This window comes from Lepidochelys kempii, chromosome 5 (genome assembly GCF_965140285.1).
Source record: "Lepidochelys kempii isolate rLepKem1 chromosome 5, rLepKem1.hap1, whole genome shotgun sequence".
NCBI classification, from domain to species: Eukaryota; Metazoa; Chordata; order Testudines; family Cheloniidae; genus Lepidochelys; species Lepidochelys kempii.
In genome coordinates, this window is record NC_136384.1 from 21,589 (window position 1) to 38,116 (window position 16,528).

The 16,528-nt window shown below is 46.2% G+C and overlaps 1 protein-coding gene across 5 annotated transcripts in view; it reads left to right on the forward strand.

The window, feature by feature from the left end:
- Positions 1 to 16,528, forward strand: part of LOC140911037 (myosin-IIIb) — a 154,414-nt gene that overhangs the window by 21,483 nt on the left and 116,403 nt on the right. For all 5 annotated transcript variants that reach the window (XR_013635754.1, XR_013635755.1, XR_013635756.1 and 2 more), the window contains exons 9-13: positions 4,690 to 4,806; positions 5,423 to 5,523; positions 5,870 to 5,956; positions 6,191 to 6,256; positions 11,516 to 11,629. Coding sequence is in view for 2 of the 5 variants with exons in the window: in XM_078852684.1 (XP_078708810.1) it covers positions 4,690 to 4,806; positions 5,423 to 5,523; positions 5,870 to 5,956; positions 6,191 to 6,256; positions 11,516 to 11,629 (485 nt within the window). In the remaining 3 variants the exon portion in view is untranslated. The remainder of the gene's footprint in view (positions 1 to 4,689; positions 4,807 to 5,422; positions 5,524 to 5,869; positions 5,957 to 6,190; positions 6,257 to 11,515; positions 11,630 to 16,528) is intronic.

The window sequence follows — 16,528 nt, forward strand, 5'->3', positions numbered from 1 at the left end:
AAGTTGAGTGCTTGCTCAACTCTCTCTCCAGAAATGGGAATTTCTGAGATGCTTGATGGCTTTTGCTTAAAAGCAACTTGTTTGTTTAATAGAGTAAAAAGATGATTTACAAACAAAACAGATGTCTCTCCTGGCAAGATTTAATCTCTTATATATGCTTACTAGCCAGATGGTCTATCTTCAGTTACCTCTTAGACAGCAAGTTTTCTCCCTGTCTTTCTGTTAGGTTTTAGTCCATCATGCTGTGTTTGTGTGTGGCAGACAGACATAATCAGTCAGCCCTTAAGAAGCTGGCCCCTGTTTTGTCTCTGGGATCATTAACAGATTCCCTGGGGATTGTATTCCCTCCCACCTAAACTGGTTTCCTTGGTCTGCTGGAGCTTCCAGCTGGGTCTCTGAGTGCAGTATAATTGTTATTTGCACTCATAAGTGTGTTGCACCATCACCAATAAGGAAGTAGTTAATTTTCCTCCTACTGCTAAGGAGTCCAGACACCCTGTGGAGCTTCAGAATACCCTTAGAACAGGGGTGGGCAAACTTTTTGGCCTGAGAGCCACAACTGGGTATGGAAATTGTATGGTGGGCCATGAATGCTCACAAAATTGGGATTGGGGTTCAGGAGGGGGTGAGGGCTCTGGATGGGGGTGCGGGCTCTGGGGTGGGACCAGAAATGAGGAGTTCAGGGTGTGGGAGGGGGCTCCAGGCTGTGGCAGGGGGTTGGAGTATGGGGAGGGGGGCCCCCGACTGGAGCTGCAGGCTCTGGGGTGGGGCTGGGGTTGAGGGGTTTGCAGTGCAGGAGGGGACTCCGGGCTGAGACCGAGGGGTTCGGAGGGCGGGAGAGGGTCAGGGCTGGGGGTTGGGGCATGGGAGGAGATCGGGGTGCAGGCTCCAGGTGGCGCTTAACAGAAGCAGCTGCATATCCTCCCTCTGCCTCCCACACAGAGGCGCAGCCAGGTGGCTCTGTGCACTGCCTCATCCACAGGCGCCGCCCCTGCAACTCCCATTGGCCATGGTTCCCAGCCAATGGGAGCTGCAGGGTCGGTGCTTGGGGCGGGGGCTGTACGTGGAGCCCCCTGGCTGCCCCTAAACATAGGAGCCATAGGGGAGACATGCCGCTGCTTCTGGGAGCAGCCCCCAACCTTGCTCCCTGCCTGGAGCACGGGAGCTCAAGAGTCGGATTAAATCATCTGGTAGGCCAAATGTGGCCCGTGGGACGTAGTTTGTCCACCCCTGTCTTAGAACATAGGACAGAAAAATCAGATTTTAGCTACAGATCAAAATATACAATGAATACAGGGATATGTGGTTATTGTCACAAACTCTGTAAACTTATCAATTCTTTCTCGTCTTGGGAAGAGGGAGAGAAATACTATTATTGTTTTGATTAATAACAGACTATTCCATTGATAGGGAATGCAGAGGGCTTGTCCACATGACTATTTAGTGTGTGGCAAGCTGGAGTGTAAACCTACAGCACTGTAGCCTGCCATGCACCATCTGACTGTGTGGACCCTGCTACGGAGCACTAACTAATAGTGCACTTTGACCTCCTGCTGTTTGAAACAGCAATAGCAAAAGCAGGTGAGAGGTCAAGTGGGGGGATAAGGTTGAAAAATTATACTTTGAGCCTGTGTATTCAATATTTAAATAAGGGTGTTTGATAAGTCTTTCGATTAGAATGGCACATGTGTGTCTATGGAGTTCAGACCTGACTAAATGTTTACATCTTTCAATGCACAGGCACATTCTGAATTGGGCATACTTCTATAGGGAAGTCCATAGGACATCTGCAGGTGCTAGTTAAGTTCTCATGCGTTAAAAGTTAAGCATTTGTTTGCAAAAAGAAAAGGAGTACTGTTGGTGTAGAGGGCTTCTACATCCATAGTGGCCAGGATGGCATTATCAGGAAAATCACTGATGGATTGTAGTTTCCTCAGGAAGTCAGTGGTGTCTCGAAGGTAGCTGGGAGTGCTGGTAGCCAGACAATCCTGCTGTCAGGGTGCCAATGCCTGAAATGATGGGGCGCCCAGGATTTCCAGATTTATGGATCTTGGGTAGTAGATAGAATATCCCAGGTCGGGGTTCCAGGGTTGTGTCTGTGGGGATTTGATCTTGTGCTTTTTCAGGGAGTTTCTTGAGCAAATGCTGTAGTTGCTTTTGGTAACACAATGCCATCCACAGACTCAGAAACAACTCTGACCTCATAATCAAAAAGGCTGACAAAGGGGGTGCTGTTGTCATCATGAATAGGTCGGAATATGAACAAGAGGTTGCTCGGCAGCTCTCCAACACCACTTTCTACAAGCCATTACCCTCTGATCCCACTGAGAGTTACCAAAAGCAGCTACAGCATTTGCTCAAGAAACTCCCTGAAAAAGCACAAGAACAAATCCCCACAGACACACCCCTGGAACCCCGACCTGGGATATTTTATCTACTACCCAAGATCCATAAACCTGGAAATCCTGGGCGCCCCATCATCTCAGGCATTGGCTCCCTGACTGCAGGATTGTCTGGCTATGTAGACTCCCTCCTCAGGCCCTACGCTACCAGCACTCCCAGCTACCTTCAAGACACCACTGACTTCCTGAGGAAACTACAATCCATCGGTGATCTTCCTGATAACACCATCCTGGCCACTATGGATGTAGAAGCCCTCTACACCAACATTCCACACAAAGATGGACTACAAACCGTCAAGAACACTATCCCCGATAATGTCACGGCTAACCTGGTGGCTGAACTTTGTGACTTTGTCCTTATCCATAACTATTTTACATTTGGGGACAATGTATACCTTCAAATCAGCGGCACTGCTATGGGTACCCGCATGGCCCCACAGTATGCCAACGTTTTTATGGCTGACTTAGAACAACGCTTTCTCAGCTATCGTCCCCTAACTCCCCTACTCTACTTGCGCTACATTGATAACATCTTCATCATCTGGACCCATGGAAAAGAAGCCCTTGAGGAATTTCACCATGATTTCAACAATCTCCATCCCACCATCAACCTCAGCCTGGTCCAGTCCACACAAGAAATCCACTTCCTGGACACTACAGTGCTAATAAAAGATGGTCACATAAACACCACCCTATACCGGAAACCTACTGACCGCTATTCCTACCTACATGCCTCCAGCTTTCACCCTGACCACATCACACGATCCATTGTCTACAACCAAGCACTGTGATACAACCGCATTTGCTCCAACCCCTCAGACAGAGACAGACACCTACAAGATCTCTATCAAGCATTCTTACAACTACAATACCCACCTGCGGAAGTGAAGAAACAGATTGATAGAGCCAGAAGAGTTCCCGGAAGTCACCTACTACAGGACAGGCCTAACAAAGAAAATAACAGAACGCCACTAGCCATCACCTTCAGCCCCCAACTAAAACCCCTCCAACGCATTATCAAGGATCTACAACCTATCCTGAAGGACGACCCAACACTCTCACAAATCTTGGGAGACAGGCCAGTCCTTGCCTACAGACAGTCCCCCAACCTGAAGCGAATACTCACCAGCAATCACATACCACACAACAGAACCACTAACCCAGGAACCTATCCTTGCAACAAAGCCCGTTGCCAACTGTGCCCACATATCTATTCAGGGGACACCATCACAGGGCCTAATCACATCAGCCACACTATCAGAGGCTCGTTCACCTGCACATCCACCAATGTGACATATGCCATCATGTGCCAGCAATGCCCCTCTGCCATGTACATTGGTCAAACTGGACAGTCTCTACATAAAAGAATAAATGGACACAAATCAGGTGTCAAGAATTATAACATTCATAAACCAGTTGGAGAACACTTCAATCTCTCTGGTCACTCGATTTCTGATCTCAAAGTGACTATCCTTCAACAAAAAACTTCAAAAATAGACTCCAACGAGAGACTGCTGAATTGGAATTCATTTGCAAATTGGATACAATTAACTTATGCTTGAATAGAGACTGGGAGTGGCTAAGTCATTATGCAAGGTAACCTATTTCCCCTTGTTTTTTCCTACCCCTCCGACCCCCCACTGTTCCTCAGACGTTCTTGTTAAACCCTGGATTTGTGTTGGAAATGGCCCACCTTGATTATCATACAAATTGTAAGGAGAGTGATTACTTTACATAAGCTATTACCAGCAGGAGAGTGGGGTGGGGGGAGAGAAAACCTTTTGTAGTGATAATCACCCATTTTTTCATGGTTTGTGTGTATAAAAACAAACATCTTCTGTATTTTCCACAGTATGTATCCGATGAAGTGAGCTGTAGCTCACGAAAGCTTATGCTCAAATAAATTGGTTAGTGTCTAAGGTGCCACAAGTACTCCTTATGTTTTTGTCTTCCCAAGGAATCTTAAGGGTGGGTAGGGGTCAAAATCCATCTTGTAATGGATAGCTAGTTACAGTCTCAACAGAGCTTCATAATCTACTCCAGACAGAGCATTAATCACATGTAGGGGGAGGTGCAGAGAAATAGCCCAGGCCCCACATTCCCTATTTAGCATGTGCAACGGTACCCAGTCCTCCCTCTGGAGCCATTAGGTCTTTTGGGCCCCCAGGTGGAGGAGGGTCCCACCCCAAGGACCTCTTGGTGGCCTAGGGAGAAGCTCAGAAGCTCTTCGAGGGAAAGGAGCACCTGTGGTTAGGTGACCATCTTTCTTTATTGTCTGGCTGTGCAGATGCCCGGGACTCCATTGCTAAGGTGGCATATGGCCGCGTGTTTGGTTGGATTGTCCGCAAAATCAATGAACTGCTGGCTGAGAATGTGGATCCTGAGGTGGAGCTGAGGGAGATTGGTGAGTCCCAACTATTTTGCTCCTGTCAGCCCCCTGAATGCACATGCTACAGTCAAAGGGGCAAAGCACCATGGGGGTGGAGGTGTCTCTAGGACTGAATACAGGGTTGTAATTCCCAGGAGATGGTAGCCTTGGGGAAGATTATTTTCACAGTGTCTCTGGAGGACACAGTCAGAAGAGGAACCTGGCTGCACAGATGTAATTCTGGGGGAGAATGCAGTCTTTGCAATGGGGCAGAGCTTGTGCTGGGGTTTGGATTGTTGCTGGGAGTCTCACTAGAGTTCACTGGGATTTAGTTCTAGTGTTCTCTGTGAGGTGGGTCTCTGTGGGGTGGAGGGAGCTGGGGTGTAGCTGGCTGCAGGGATGGGATTGGTGTGAGGGGAATGAGACGCAGTGCAGGGGTGTCATGGCAGCCTGTGGAAGAAGCATTATGCGGGGGGGGAGAGGGTTTCACAAGGCCAAGTCTCTGAGGGGATGAGAGCTTGGTGTGAAGGCATGGGGCTCAGGGAGGGGAGTATTTAGCTGCCAAAGTTGGGGGCTTAGTTTAAGGAGTATTCAGCCACCCCATAGGTGAGTCTACAGGGGTCTATGTTGAGGCTCATCTCCCTCCTTCTAGGGATCCTGGATATCTTTGGGTTTGAGAACTTTGTGGTGAATCGTTTTGAGCAGCTCTGCATAAACTTGGCCAATGAGCAGCTGCAGCACTTCTTCAATTATGTGAGTTCCAGGTGTGACATTTTCTGGCCTGGCAGGGTGCTCCGCAGGGCGTTGGGAGAGCCATGGGAGGGCAGAGTGGTGACCTCTCCTTGTACAGTAGGGCCCCCATGGGGCTGGGGGAGCCCAGAGTGGTGATCCTGGAGCAGAGGCCTCCTCATGCATGGGGGTTACCATTGGATGGTGGGCCTGGCACAGAGGGATTGCTCACAGCAGTGATCTTGTCTTGGGGAGGTTTGAAGCTGTGACTCTGCCTTGCATGTGGAGTGTTGAGGGGAAGGATGCATGACTTGGCTGAAGGCTGTTGGTGCTGCTGGGAGCTCCAATTTTACTCTCTTCTGTGTCTCAGCATATTTTCCAACTGGAGCAGGCCGCATACCAGGAGGAAGGGCTGCCCTGGGAGGAAATTACATTCAACAATAACAAACCCATTTTGGTGAGTGACCTAGAGCTGGGTGTGGGAGAGACCCCTCTAGCCCTAGGCAGAGGCCCGAGGGAGGAAGTGCTGTATCCAATGTTGGGAGGGTTAGGATCTTGGGAAAAGTTCTTTTGAAGGTGGGGGCAGAGAGTGTAGTGAGCAGATGGAGGGGAGATGGCCTCTCAGGAGAGGATGGACTGCCTTCACTCCTGTTAGGTAAGGGGCTCATCTCTTTTCCTTCTCCTGCTGCAGGACCTGTTCCTGGCCAAGCCGCTGGGGCTGCTGTCTCTCCTGGATGAGCAGAGCACGTTCCCTCAGGTATGGCAATTTGTGACTAGAGTGGTACAGGGACAAGCTGTGGATCAGAGAAGATGTTGTGGGGGCTGGTGCAACAGATGTCTGAGGAGAATCATAGAAGATTAGGGTTGGAAGAGACCTCAGGAGGTCATCTAGTCCACCCCCCTGCTCAAAGCAGGACCAACCCTGTGTTGTAATTGAAATCCAATATATTTGAAAATGTCAAAAAATATCCAAAAATATTTAGTACATTTCAGTTGGTAGTCTATTGTTTAACAGTGCGATTAAAACTGCTGTTAATCGCGATTAATTTTTTTAATTGCAATTAATTTTTTTTTAGTTAATTGCATGAGTTAACTGCCATTAATCAACAGCCCTAATAAAAAATGTACCAGGAAATTCCATATAAACACTCAAAAACCAGGAAATGGCCAACGTTAAGTTTTTCGGTATAACCTTAACATGTGTCCTGTTTGTGCATATGCATTACATTAGTCTTTAGTTATATGATCAGGTACTGTTATATATGTATGACCAGTATCTCATCCAGTGAACAAGGCAGGGTGCACTCATTCAGCAGAGGCGATTAAAAAAAAATTAGAAATAATTATACTTAAACATTATTTAAAAACAAGTATTTCATTTTTATAAGGAAAACCAACTCATTCTTAAAGAGCTTGATTGTACATGCATTCATAGAATCATAGAATATCAGGGTTGGAAGGGACCTCAGGAGGTCATCTAGTCCAACCCCCTGCTCAAAGCAGGACCAATACCCAACTAAATCATCCCAGCCAGGGCTTTCTCAAGCCTAACCTTAAAAATATCTAAGGAAGGAGATTCTACCACCTCCCTACGTAACGCATTCCAGTGTTTCACCACCCTCCTAGTGAAAAAGTTTATCCTAATATCCAACCTAAACCTCCCCCACTGCAACTTGAGACCATTACTCCTTGTTCTGTCATCAGCTACCACTGAGAACAGTCTAGAGCCCTCCTCTTTGGAACCCCCTTTCAGGAAGTTGAAAGCAGCTGTCAAATCCCCCCTCATTCTTCTCTTCCACAGACTAAACAATCCCAGTTCCCTCAGCCTCTCCTCATAAGTCATGTGTTCCCGTCCCCTAATCATTTTTGTTGCCTTCCGCTGGACTCTTTCCAATTTTTCCACATCCTTCTTGTAGTGTGGGGCCCAGAACTGGACACAGTACTCCAGATGAGGCCTCACCAATGTCGAATAGACGGAAACGATCACGTCCCTCGATCTGCTGGCAAAGGCCCTAATTATACATCCCAAAATGCCATTGGCCTTCTTGGCAACAAGGGCACACTGTTGACTCCTACCCAGCTTCTCGTCCATTGTAACCCCTAGGTCCTTTTCCGCAGAACTGCTGCCGAGCCATTCGGTCCCTAGTCTGTAGCGGTGCATGGGATTCTTCCGTCCTAAGTGCAGCACTCTGCACTTGTCCTTGTTGAACCTCATCAGATTTCTTTTGGCCCAATCCTCCAATTTGTCTAGGTCCCTCTGTATCCTATCTCCACCCTCCAACGTATCTACCACTCCTCCCAGTTTAGTGTCATTTGCAAACTTGCTGAGGGTGCAATCCACACCATCCTCTAGATCATTTATGAAGATATTGAACAAAACCGACCCTTGGGGCACTCCACTTGATACCGGCTGCCAACTAGACATGGAGCCATTGATCACTACCCATTGAGCCCGACAATCTAGCCAGCTTTCTATCCACCTTATAGTCCATTCATCCAGCCCATACTTCTTTAACTTGCTGGCAAGAATACTGTGGGAGACCGTGTCAAAAGCTTTGCTAAAGTCAAGGAACAACACGTCCACTGCTTTCCCTTCGTCCACAGAGCCAGTTATCTCATCATAGATGGCAATTAGATTAGTCTAGGGAGGTGGTGGAATCTCCTTCCTTAGAAGTTTTTTAAGGTCAGGCTTGACAAAGCCCTGGCTGGGATGATTTAATTGCGTATGGGTCCTGCTTTTGAGCAGGGGGTTGGACTAGATGACCTCCTGAGGTCCCTTCCAACCCTGATATTCTATGATTCTAGTCAGGCATGACTTGTCCTTGGTGAATCCATGCTGACTGTTCCTGATCACTTTCCTCTCCTCTAAGTGCTTCAGAATTGATTCCTTGAGGACCTGCTCCATGATTTTTCCAGGGACTGAGGTGAGGCTGACTGGCCTGTAGTTCCCAGGATCCTCCTTCTTCCCTTTTTTAAAGATGGGCACTACATTAGCCTTTTTCCAGTCATCTGGGACCTCCCCCGATCACCATGAGTTTTCAAAGATAATGGCCAATGGCTCTGCAATCACATCCACCAACTCCTTTAGCACTCTTGGATGCAGCGGATCCGGCCCTATGGACTTGTGCTCATCCAGCTTTTCTAAATAGTCCTGAACCACTTCTTTCTCCACAGAGGGCTGGTCACCTCCTTTTGATTGCAACAAGAGTATTTACAAAGGTTCTGGCTGTAGTGGCAACCCATCTACAAGGTCAAGGTGTATCAATATTTCCTTACTTTGACTGGTTAATCAAAAGTTGAACATAACAGTTAGTGCAAGAGTCCACGTGCACCCTGAGGCTCTTATTCCAACATCTCAAGTACATTTCAAGTTGCAGTGGGGGAGGTTTAGATTGGATATTAGGAAAAACTTTTTCACTAGGAGGGTGGTGAAACACTGGAATGCGTTACCTAGGGAGGTGGTAGAATCTCCTTCCTTAGAGGTTTTTAAGGTCAGGCTTGACAAAGCCCTGGCTGGGATGATTTAACTGGGAATTGGTCCTGCTTCGAGCAGGGGGTTGGACTAGATGACCTTCTGGGGTCCCTTCCAACCCTGATATTCTATGATTCTATGATCTCAGCTTAAACACAGAAAAGGCCACTTTAACCCTATGGACTTTAGAATTATTGTGGCAAGATTGGAGCTCACCACAGAGTGAACATACTGTCTTCTCGAGAGATTCCAAATTACACACAGCTTGATCTATCACCTCCAGCAACCCCTCAGACATGTGCAATTTTGCCTTGTTTGCTTGGGACACATGGCATCATTCACACATGTAACCCTGTTTGTGAGACTCATCTACATTGCATTCAGGCATGGCTCAAGCAGGCGTACGCACCAGGCCAACACAGTCTAGACATGTTGATCATGGTACGTTGGTGAAATCTCCACTCACTGAACTGGTGGAAGGAGAGACAGAACATTTGTATGGGAATCCTATTAACCCCCTTCTTTTCCAGTAAAAAAAAAAAGGTGACATTTCTGTTGGGATGAGAAGCCCATATAAAGGGCCGTGTAGCTCAGGGCACTTTGTCCCCATTGAGACACATTATCAACATGCTAGAACTGAAAGTTGTGTATGAATCATGAAAACGCTGCTTGCTTCTGATCTAGAATCAGCACATGCAGATTGTCAGACAATATGAAAGCTGTCTGCTATATCAACAAGTAGGGCAAAGCAAGATCCTCTCACTTGAGCACAGAAGTGACAACCTCTGGAACTGGCTCATTCACCATCACATCGCACTGTCTGCGGTTCACGTACGGGGAAACAAACCATGTTAGCTGACAGGCTTAGCAGGCATTTTTCTGGGGACCATGAGTGGGAACTACAAGACCAGGTGACACAGAATATATTCTTTCATTGGGGTCTTCTGTTCAGGGATCTGTCTCCATCAAGCGAAAACAGGGATTGTCAGAGATACTGTTCCAGGGATGCTTGAGGCCCAAATTCAACCAGAGATGCCTTCCTGCTTAAATGATTGGATCATCTGATATACACATTTCTTCCAATTCCCCAGCTGCTGAAAGTGCTGGTAAAGGTCGGGCAAGGCAAGGCAAAAGTCATCCTGGTGATACCAATATGGTCAAGGCAATTCTGGTTCCCTGTGTTACTCCAGCTGTCCACTCATTCTCACCTCTGCATCCCATTGTCAGCTGACCTACTTACTCGGGACAGAAGCATACCGTCCCAGCCCAGCATTTCTGTACCTATCAGTAGAGCTGGGACTTGAGTGATAGTGGAGAATGTCAAAAAATATCAGTGTAGATGCTAAGCGTACAAAGTGAACAAACCAAACGCAAAGAAATATCATTTTCACGGATAATCCTATAGCATCTTGCCTGATACTTGAAGTAACAGCAAGTGAAACATTTCCTTACCGAAGAGTGATACATTTTTATGCTGATTTCCATTTACTTTTGGCATTATTCGATTACATTCCCCAAATCTTTGAAGCTAGCTCCCTGTGAAGTCATGTTGGCTGCTGCTGCTCTTTGCATTTTTCCCCCAAAGGAATTACACCCTGAGCACTTTAAGGAGTTTTAGTATTCTCCAGCTGACCTGGTAGATTTTTATCCTTCCTCACAATGTACCAAGCCTATTAGATTTTTTATTTTATTTTATTTTTTTTTTTTAATTCCCACAAATTTGCTTTAGGTCTTGATCATACAGATAGCCCACTTGATTTCAATGGGACCACTCGTGTGTAAAGTTAAATATGTGTATAAGTGTTTGCAGAATCAGGGTCTTTGCCTCTTTCGTTATGCCATTTAGAGTTCAAAGATCTGTAAGTCAGAGAGGAACATTAGACCCATAGAATCATAGAAGATTAGGGTTGGAAGAGACCTCAGGAGGTCAAAGCAGAACCAACCCCAACAAAATCAACCCAGGAGTCAAGCCAGGCCCTAAAAACCTCTAAGAATGAAGATTCCACCATTCATATAGTTTCACTTTGAAATATTGTAGCTGTACCTGGGATATGGCATCATCTCTGTGCAACACATAATAGACAAACTGAAAGGACCTGCTGCATAACACAGGCCACAGAATTTCACCCAGTAACTCCTTCACTGAGCCTAGTAACTTGTGACTGAGATTGTGTGAGTCTCTTCCTAAAAGATCCATTAAATCTTGATTTAAAGACTTCAATTGATGGAGAATCCGACACATCTCTTTGTTCAAATGTGGGTGGATGCCAATCTGGGAAGCTAGTGGGTGGATTTACAGTATGGGCATTTGCAGAAAGGCTAAGTAGCTGTTGGTAGAGGGAGTTGCTGCATGGACAAGAATTCTCTTCATCACTGTCTCAGCTTTTAGGGTGGCTTTTATTGTATTTGTATTGTATTGAAATGTGTTTCTAGTCAGTTGTAGATCCCTGCCCAGTGTCTTGGTGGGAATGGAGATGCTGTATAAATAATAACTATTAATTTCTCATTTTGTGGGATTTTACTATCAAATCTCTTGTGTTGCAGGCGACTGATAAAACCTTTGTGGATAAACTGAACAGCACCTTCAAGGGGAACTCACACTTCCAGCCATGTAGGGGCCGTGTGCTAGGGTTCAGCATCATTCACTATGCAGGGAAGGTAAGTACTTTTTAGGGTACAAAATGGCACTCTGTCTCATGTGAGTGAAAGAGATGGTGTGTGATCCAGGGCCCATGGGGGTATGGGTGGGAGAGATGTGCTCCTGGGGGGCCACTTCTTAAGTGAGGTTGGGCTCTCTAGAAGGTATCCTATTTAACATAGTTATCAATGACCTGGAAGAAAACATAAAATTATTGCTGATAAAGTCTTCAGATGAACCAAAAATTGGGGGCGTAGTAATTAACGAAGAGGACAGGTCACTGATTCAGGGTGATCTCAGTCTCTTGGTAAACTGGGGGCAGGTAAACAGTATGAGTTTTAATGTAGCTAAATATAAATGTATACATCTAGGAACAAAGAATGTAGGCCATACTTAGCCCTTGTCTACACTACAAAGTTTTGTCGGCAAAAGTTATGCCACTTTAAAACCGCTGTTGCGTGTCCACACTAGCTCCTGGTGTCAGGAGAGTGCATCCTTGCTAACAGCTCTTGCATTGACACAAAGAGCAATGCACCTGTAGCTATCCTACTGTGCAATTGCCTGCAGGGTGCTTTGGGAACGGTTTGCAATGCCTCATGGGACAGGTACGGCATCACATGATGCAGGTTCTTCTTCGAGTGGTGTCCCTGTGGGTGCTCCACTCTAGATGTCAGTGCATCCCTGTGCTGGAGATTTTTCGCAGCAGTACTCAGTCGGGAGAAGGGCGTGCACAGGAGCTGTCTCGTGCAGCTGTTGGCGCCTCCTGTAGTGCGTGCACCCCCGACCGTCACCTCAGTTCCTTCTCAACTGACCTTGGCTGCAGATTGAGCTCCGCGGCAGTACTCTCTTTGATACATTCGGGGGCGGGGGGGGGGAGTTAAAGTTACATAAGAACTTCTTATTAATCTATACTTAGTTGCATAGTTTCATTAGTATTAGTCTGTATATAGAAAAGGAGTACTTGTGGCACCTTAGAGACTAACAAATTTATTTGAGCATAAGCTTTCGTGAGCTACAGCTCACTTCATCGGATGCATTCAGTGGAAAATACAGTGGGGAGATTTGTATACACAGAGAACATGAAACAATGGGTGTTACCATACAGACTGTAACAAGAGTGATCAGGAAAGGTGAGCTATTACCAGCAGGAAGGGGGTGAGGGAAGAGGCGGGGGAACCTTTTGTAGAGATAATCAAGGTGGGCATCTTCATCAAGTAGATTAGGGGACGAGAACTGAGGACGAGAACTGAGGAACCCAGAAGTTACCTACTACAGGACAGGCCCAACAAAGAAAATAACAGAACACCACTAGCCATCACCTTCAGCCCCCAACTAAAACCTCTCCAATGCATCATCAAGGATCTACAACCTATCCTGAAGGATGACCCATCACTCTCACAGATCTTGGGAGACAGGCCAGTCCTTGCTTACAGACAGCCCCCCAACCTGAAGCAAATACTCACCAGCAACCACACACCACACAACAGAAACACTAACCCAGGAACCTATCTTTGCAACAAAGCCCGTTGCCAACTGTGTCCACATATCTATTCAGGGGACACCATCATAGGGCCTAATCACATCAGCCACACTATCAGAGGCTCGTTCACCTGCACATCTATCAGTGTGATATATGCCATCATGTACATTGGCCGGACTGGACAATCTCTACGTAAAAGAATAAATGGACACAAATCAAATGTCAAGAATTATAACATTAAAAAACCAGTCGGAGAACACTTCAATCTCTTTGGTCACTTGCTTACAGACCTAAAAGTGGCAATTCTTCAACAAAAAAACTTCAAAAACAGACTCCAATGAGAGACTGCTGAATTGGAATTAATTTGCAAACTGGATACAATTAACTTAAGCTTGAATAAAGACTGGGAGTGGATGTGTCATTACACAAAGTAAAACTATTTCCCCTTGTTTATTTCCCCTTCTACTGTTCTTGTAGAGTGGTGGAAATGGCTCACCTTGATTATCACTACAAAAGGTTCCCCCGCCTCTTCCCCCCGCCCCCACCGCTCTCCTCCTGGTAATAGCTCGCCTTTCCTGATCACTCTTGTTACAGTCTGTATGGTAACACCCATTGTTTCATGTTCTCTGTGTATATAAATCACCCCACTGTATTTTCCACTGAATACATCCGATGAAGTGAGCTGTAACCCACGAAAGCTTATGCTCAAATAAATTTGTTAGTCTCTAAGTTGCCACAAGTACTCCTTTTCTTTTTACGGATACAGACTACACGGCTGCTACTCTGAAACCAGTCTGTATATAGTTTACATAGTTTTTTTAGTTCCTCTTACAGGTTTTTCTTCTTCAACAACAACAAATTCTTTACTTAGTTGTCCGTTTAGGAATAGCTCTACGGTTTACCACTTCAATTAACTCCCACCCTCATCTATTGAGCAGGGGAGAGGCTTAACTGAAGTCATGCTGGGCTCAACAGGGTTTAAAAAATGTGACTCCTGCCATGAACCAATGCTGGTCTCTGACAGCCACGCATCCTGCATACAGTGTCTGGGATAAACTCATATCTCCAAGAAATGCATACACTGCAGCAATTTGAAGTCAAGAGCAAGACGTAATAGGGATCTCCATTTGAAAATGCTTCTGATGGAGAAATCCCTCCAACCGCTGCAAGAGACGTTCTCCAGGGAGTCTCATAAACCGAGATTCCTAAGCTACGATAAGGTTCCGACTTCCAAAACTATCAGGAGGCGAGCCTCGACCTCTCCAAGGAACTTTCACAAAAAGAGAGCTTCTCCAGCAAGGTCTTTACCCTCAGTGCTCCACTCATCCAGAAAGAGCACTTATAAGGCACTGGGCTCCTCCAGCACCATCTGTCAGCGGACCTCTGCCAAGCCCCAAAATGCAGCACCGGAGTTGAGACGTCAAGTCTCCTCCATGGCACTGACTATCCCAGTGTGGCATGCAACACAGGCAGCGGCAATGCAATCAATGCTGCCACCACTGGCACCAGCTCCAGACTTGATGTCGGCTAACAAACTGAATCCGGCACTGGTCAGGGCTCAAATGGTTGACTGCAACCCCGAGGCGGGACCAATGCAACTGCTACATCATACTGACATAGCAGTTTCTTCTGCACCACAGTCACCACTGCTCAAAACCGAACACTCCCCGAGCTACATAGCATGGTACTATCCTTCATCTCCTGCACCGATCTCCATGCATAGTGGTGAGGAAGGAGACGTGCAGGACAACCGCTTCTCTGTGTTCATCCCCATCACAGATGAGACCTACATGGAACACTATGAAGCCTAAGACTCATCGCTCCAAGCATTCACAGCCCTGCTATGCGCAGCACTGGCCTTACCCATTACCACCTTGTGACATTATTGACTTGAACTGGGACCGTATAGAACATTGTTGCAACCAAGGTCCTGTAGTGGCACCAAATATTGTATAAAGGGGGTCAAATAAGGTGTCTAAGATGAGGTTATGGTTTGCTGGTTAGGATTATGCTATCTGTTTGCATGTATCATTTTGTATTTAAAGATATAAGTATTGGCTCTATACTGTCTGTATTCCAAACTTATGCTATGCTTCTGGGTGACACCCCAGACAAGTTGGTGTCAGCTCTGCCTAGCCTGTTTGATGGCCCATTAAGGACCATCAGCTATACAAGTGACCCAATGAGAGAAGGCAGACATGCCTCGTGACTCAGCAAGGTATGCAGGGACCTGCCGATGGACAGAACTCTGAGGGTTTTCCAGGCCATGTGGTGGACAGCTTGTCCTTGGGACAAAGAAAGAAAGACCACATGGCAAGAGAGTATAAAAAGCTGCTGCAGCTCCTCCAGCTGGTCTTCAATCCTGCTTCTTACCTCTGGAGGGACTTTGCTACGCTGAAGCTTTGCACCAAGGACTGAATGACCCATCCCAGCTGCGGATGTACTCCAGAGACTTGATTTGAACCTGCACTTTATTCCATCACTGCTGCAAGCTCGAACCAAGAACTTTGCCATTCCTGTATGTAATTGATTCCATTTAACCAATTCTAGCACTCATCTCTATCTTTTTCCTTTTATGAATAAACCTTTAGATTTTAGATTCTAAAGGATTGGCAACAGCGTGATTTGTGGGTAAGGTCTGATTTATATATTGACCTGGGTCTGGGGCTTGGCCCTTTGGGGTCGAGGGAACCTCTTTTTTTAACCATTCATCCCCATAAGGAGTGGCACTGGTGGTGATACTGGGAAACTGGAGTGTCTAAGGGAATTGCTTGTGTGACTTGTGGTTAGCCAGTGCTGTAAAACCAAAGTCTTCTCTGTTTGGCTGGTTTGGTTTGCCTTGATGGGCATAGAAACCCCAGCCTTGGGCTGTAACTGCCCTGCTTTAAGCAATTTGTCCTGAATTGGCACTCTCAGTTGGGTCCCGCCAGAACCAGCCTTGTTACACACCTTACCCCATGTAATGGCCACAAGGGGGGTCTGTCATAAATATAAAGGGAAGGGTAACCACCTTTCTGTATACAGTGCTATAAAATCCCTCCTGGCCAGAGGCAAAACCCTTTCACCTGTAAAGGATTAAGAAGCTAAGATAACCTCGCTAGCACCTGACTAAAATGACCAATGAGGAGACAAGATACTTTCAAAGCTGGAGGGGGAGAAACAAAGGGTCTGTCTGTCTGTTTGATGCTTTTGCCGGGAACAGATCAGGAATGCAGTCTCAGAAACTCTGTTAAGTTAGTAAGTAATCTAGCTAGAAATGCGTTAGATTTCCTTTTGTTTATTGGCTGGTAAAATACACTGTGCTGAATTGAGTGTATATTCCTGTTTTTGTGTCTTTTTGTAGCTTAAGGTTTTGCCTAGAGGGATTCTCTATGTTTTGAATCTGTAAGGTATTTACCATCCTGATTTTACAGAGGTGATTTTTTTATCTTTTCTTTAA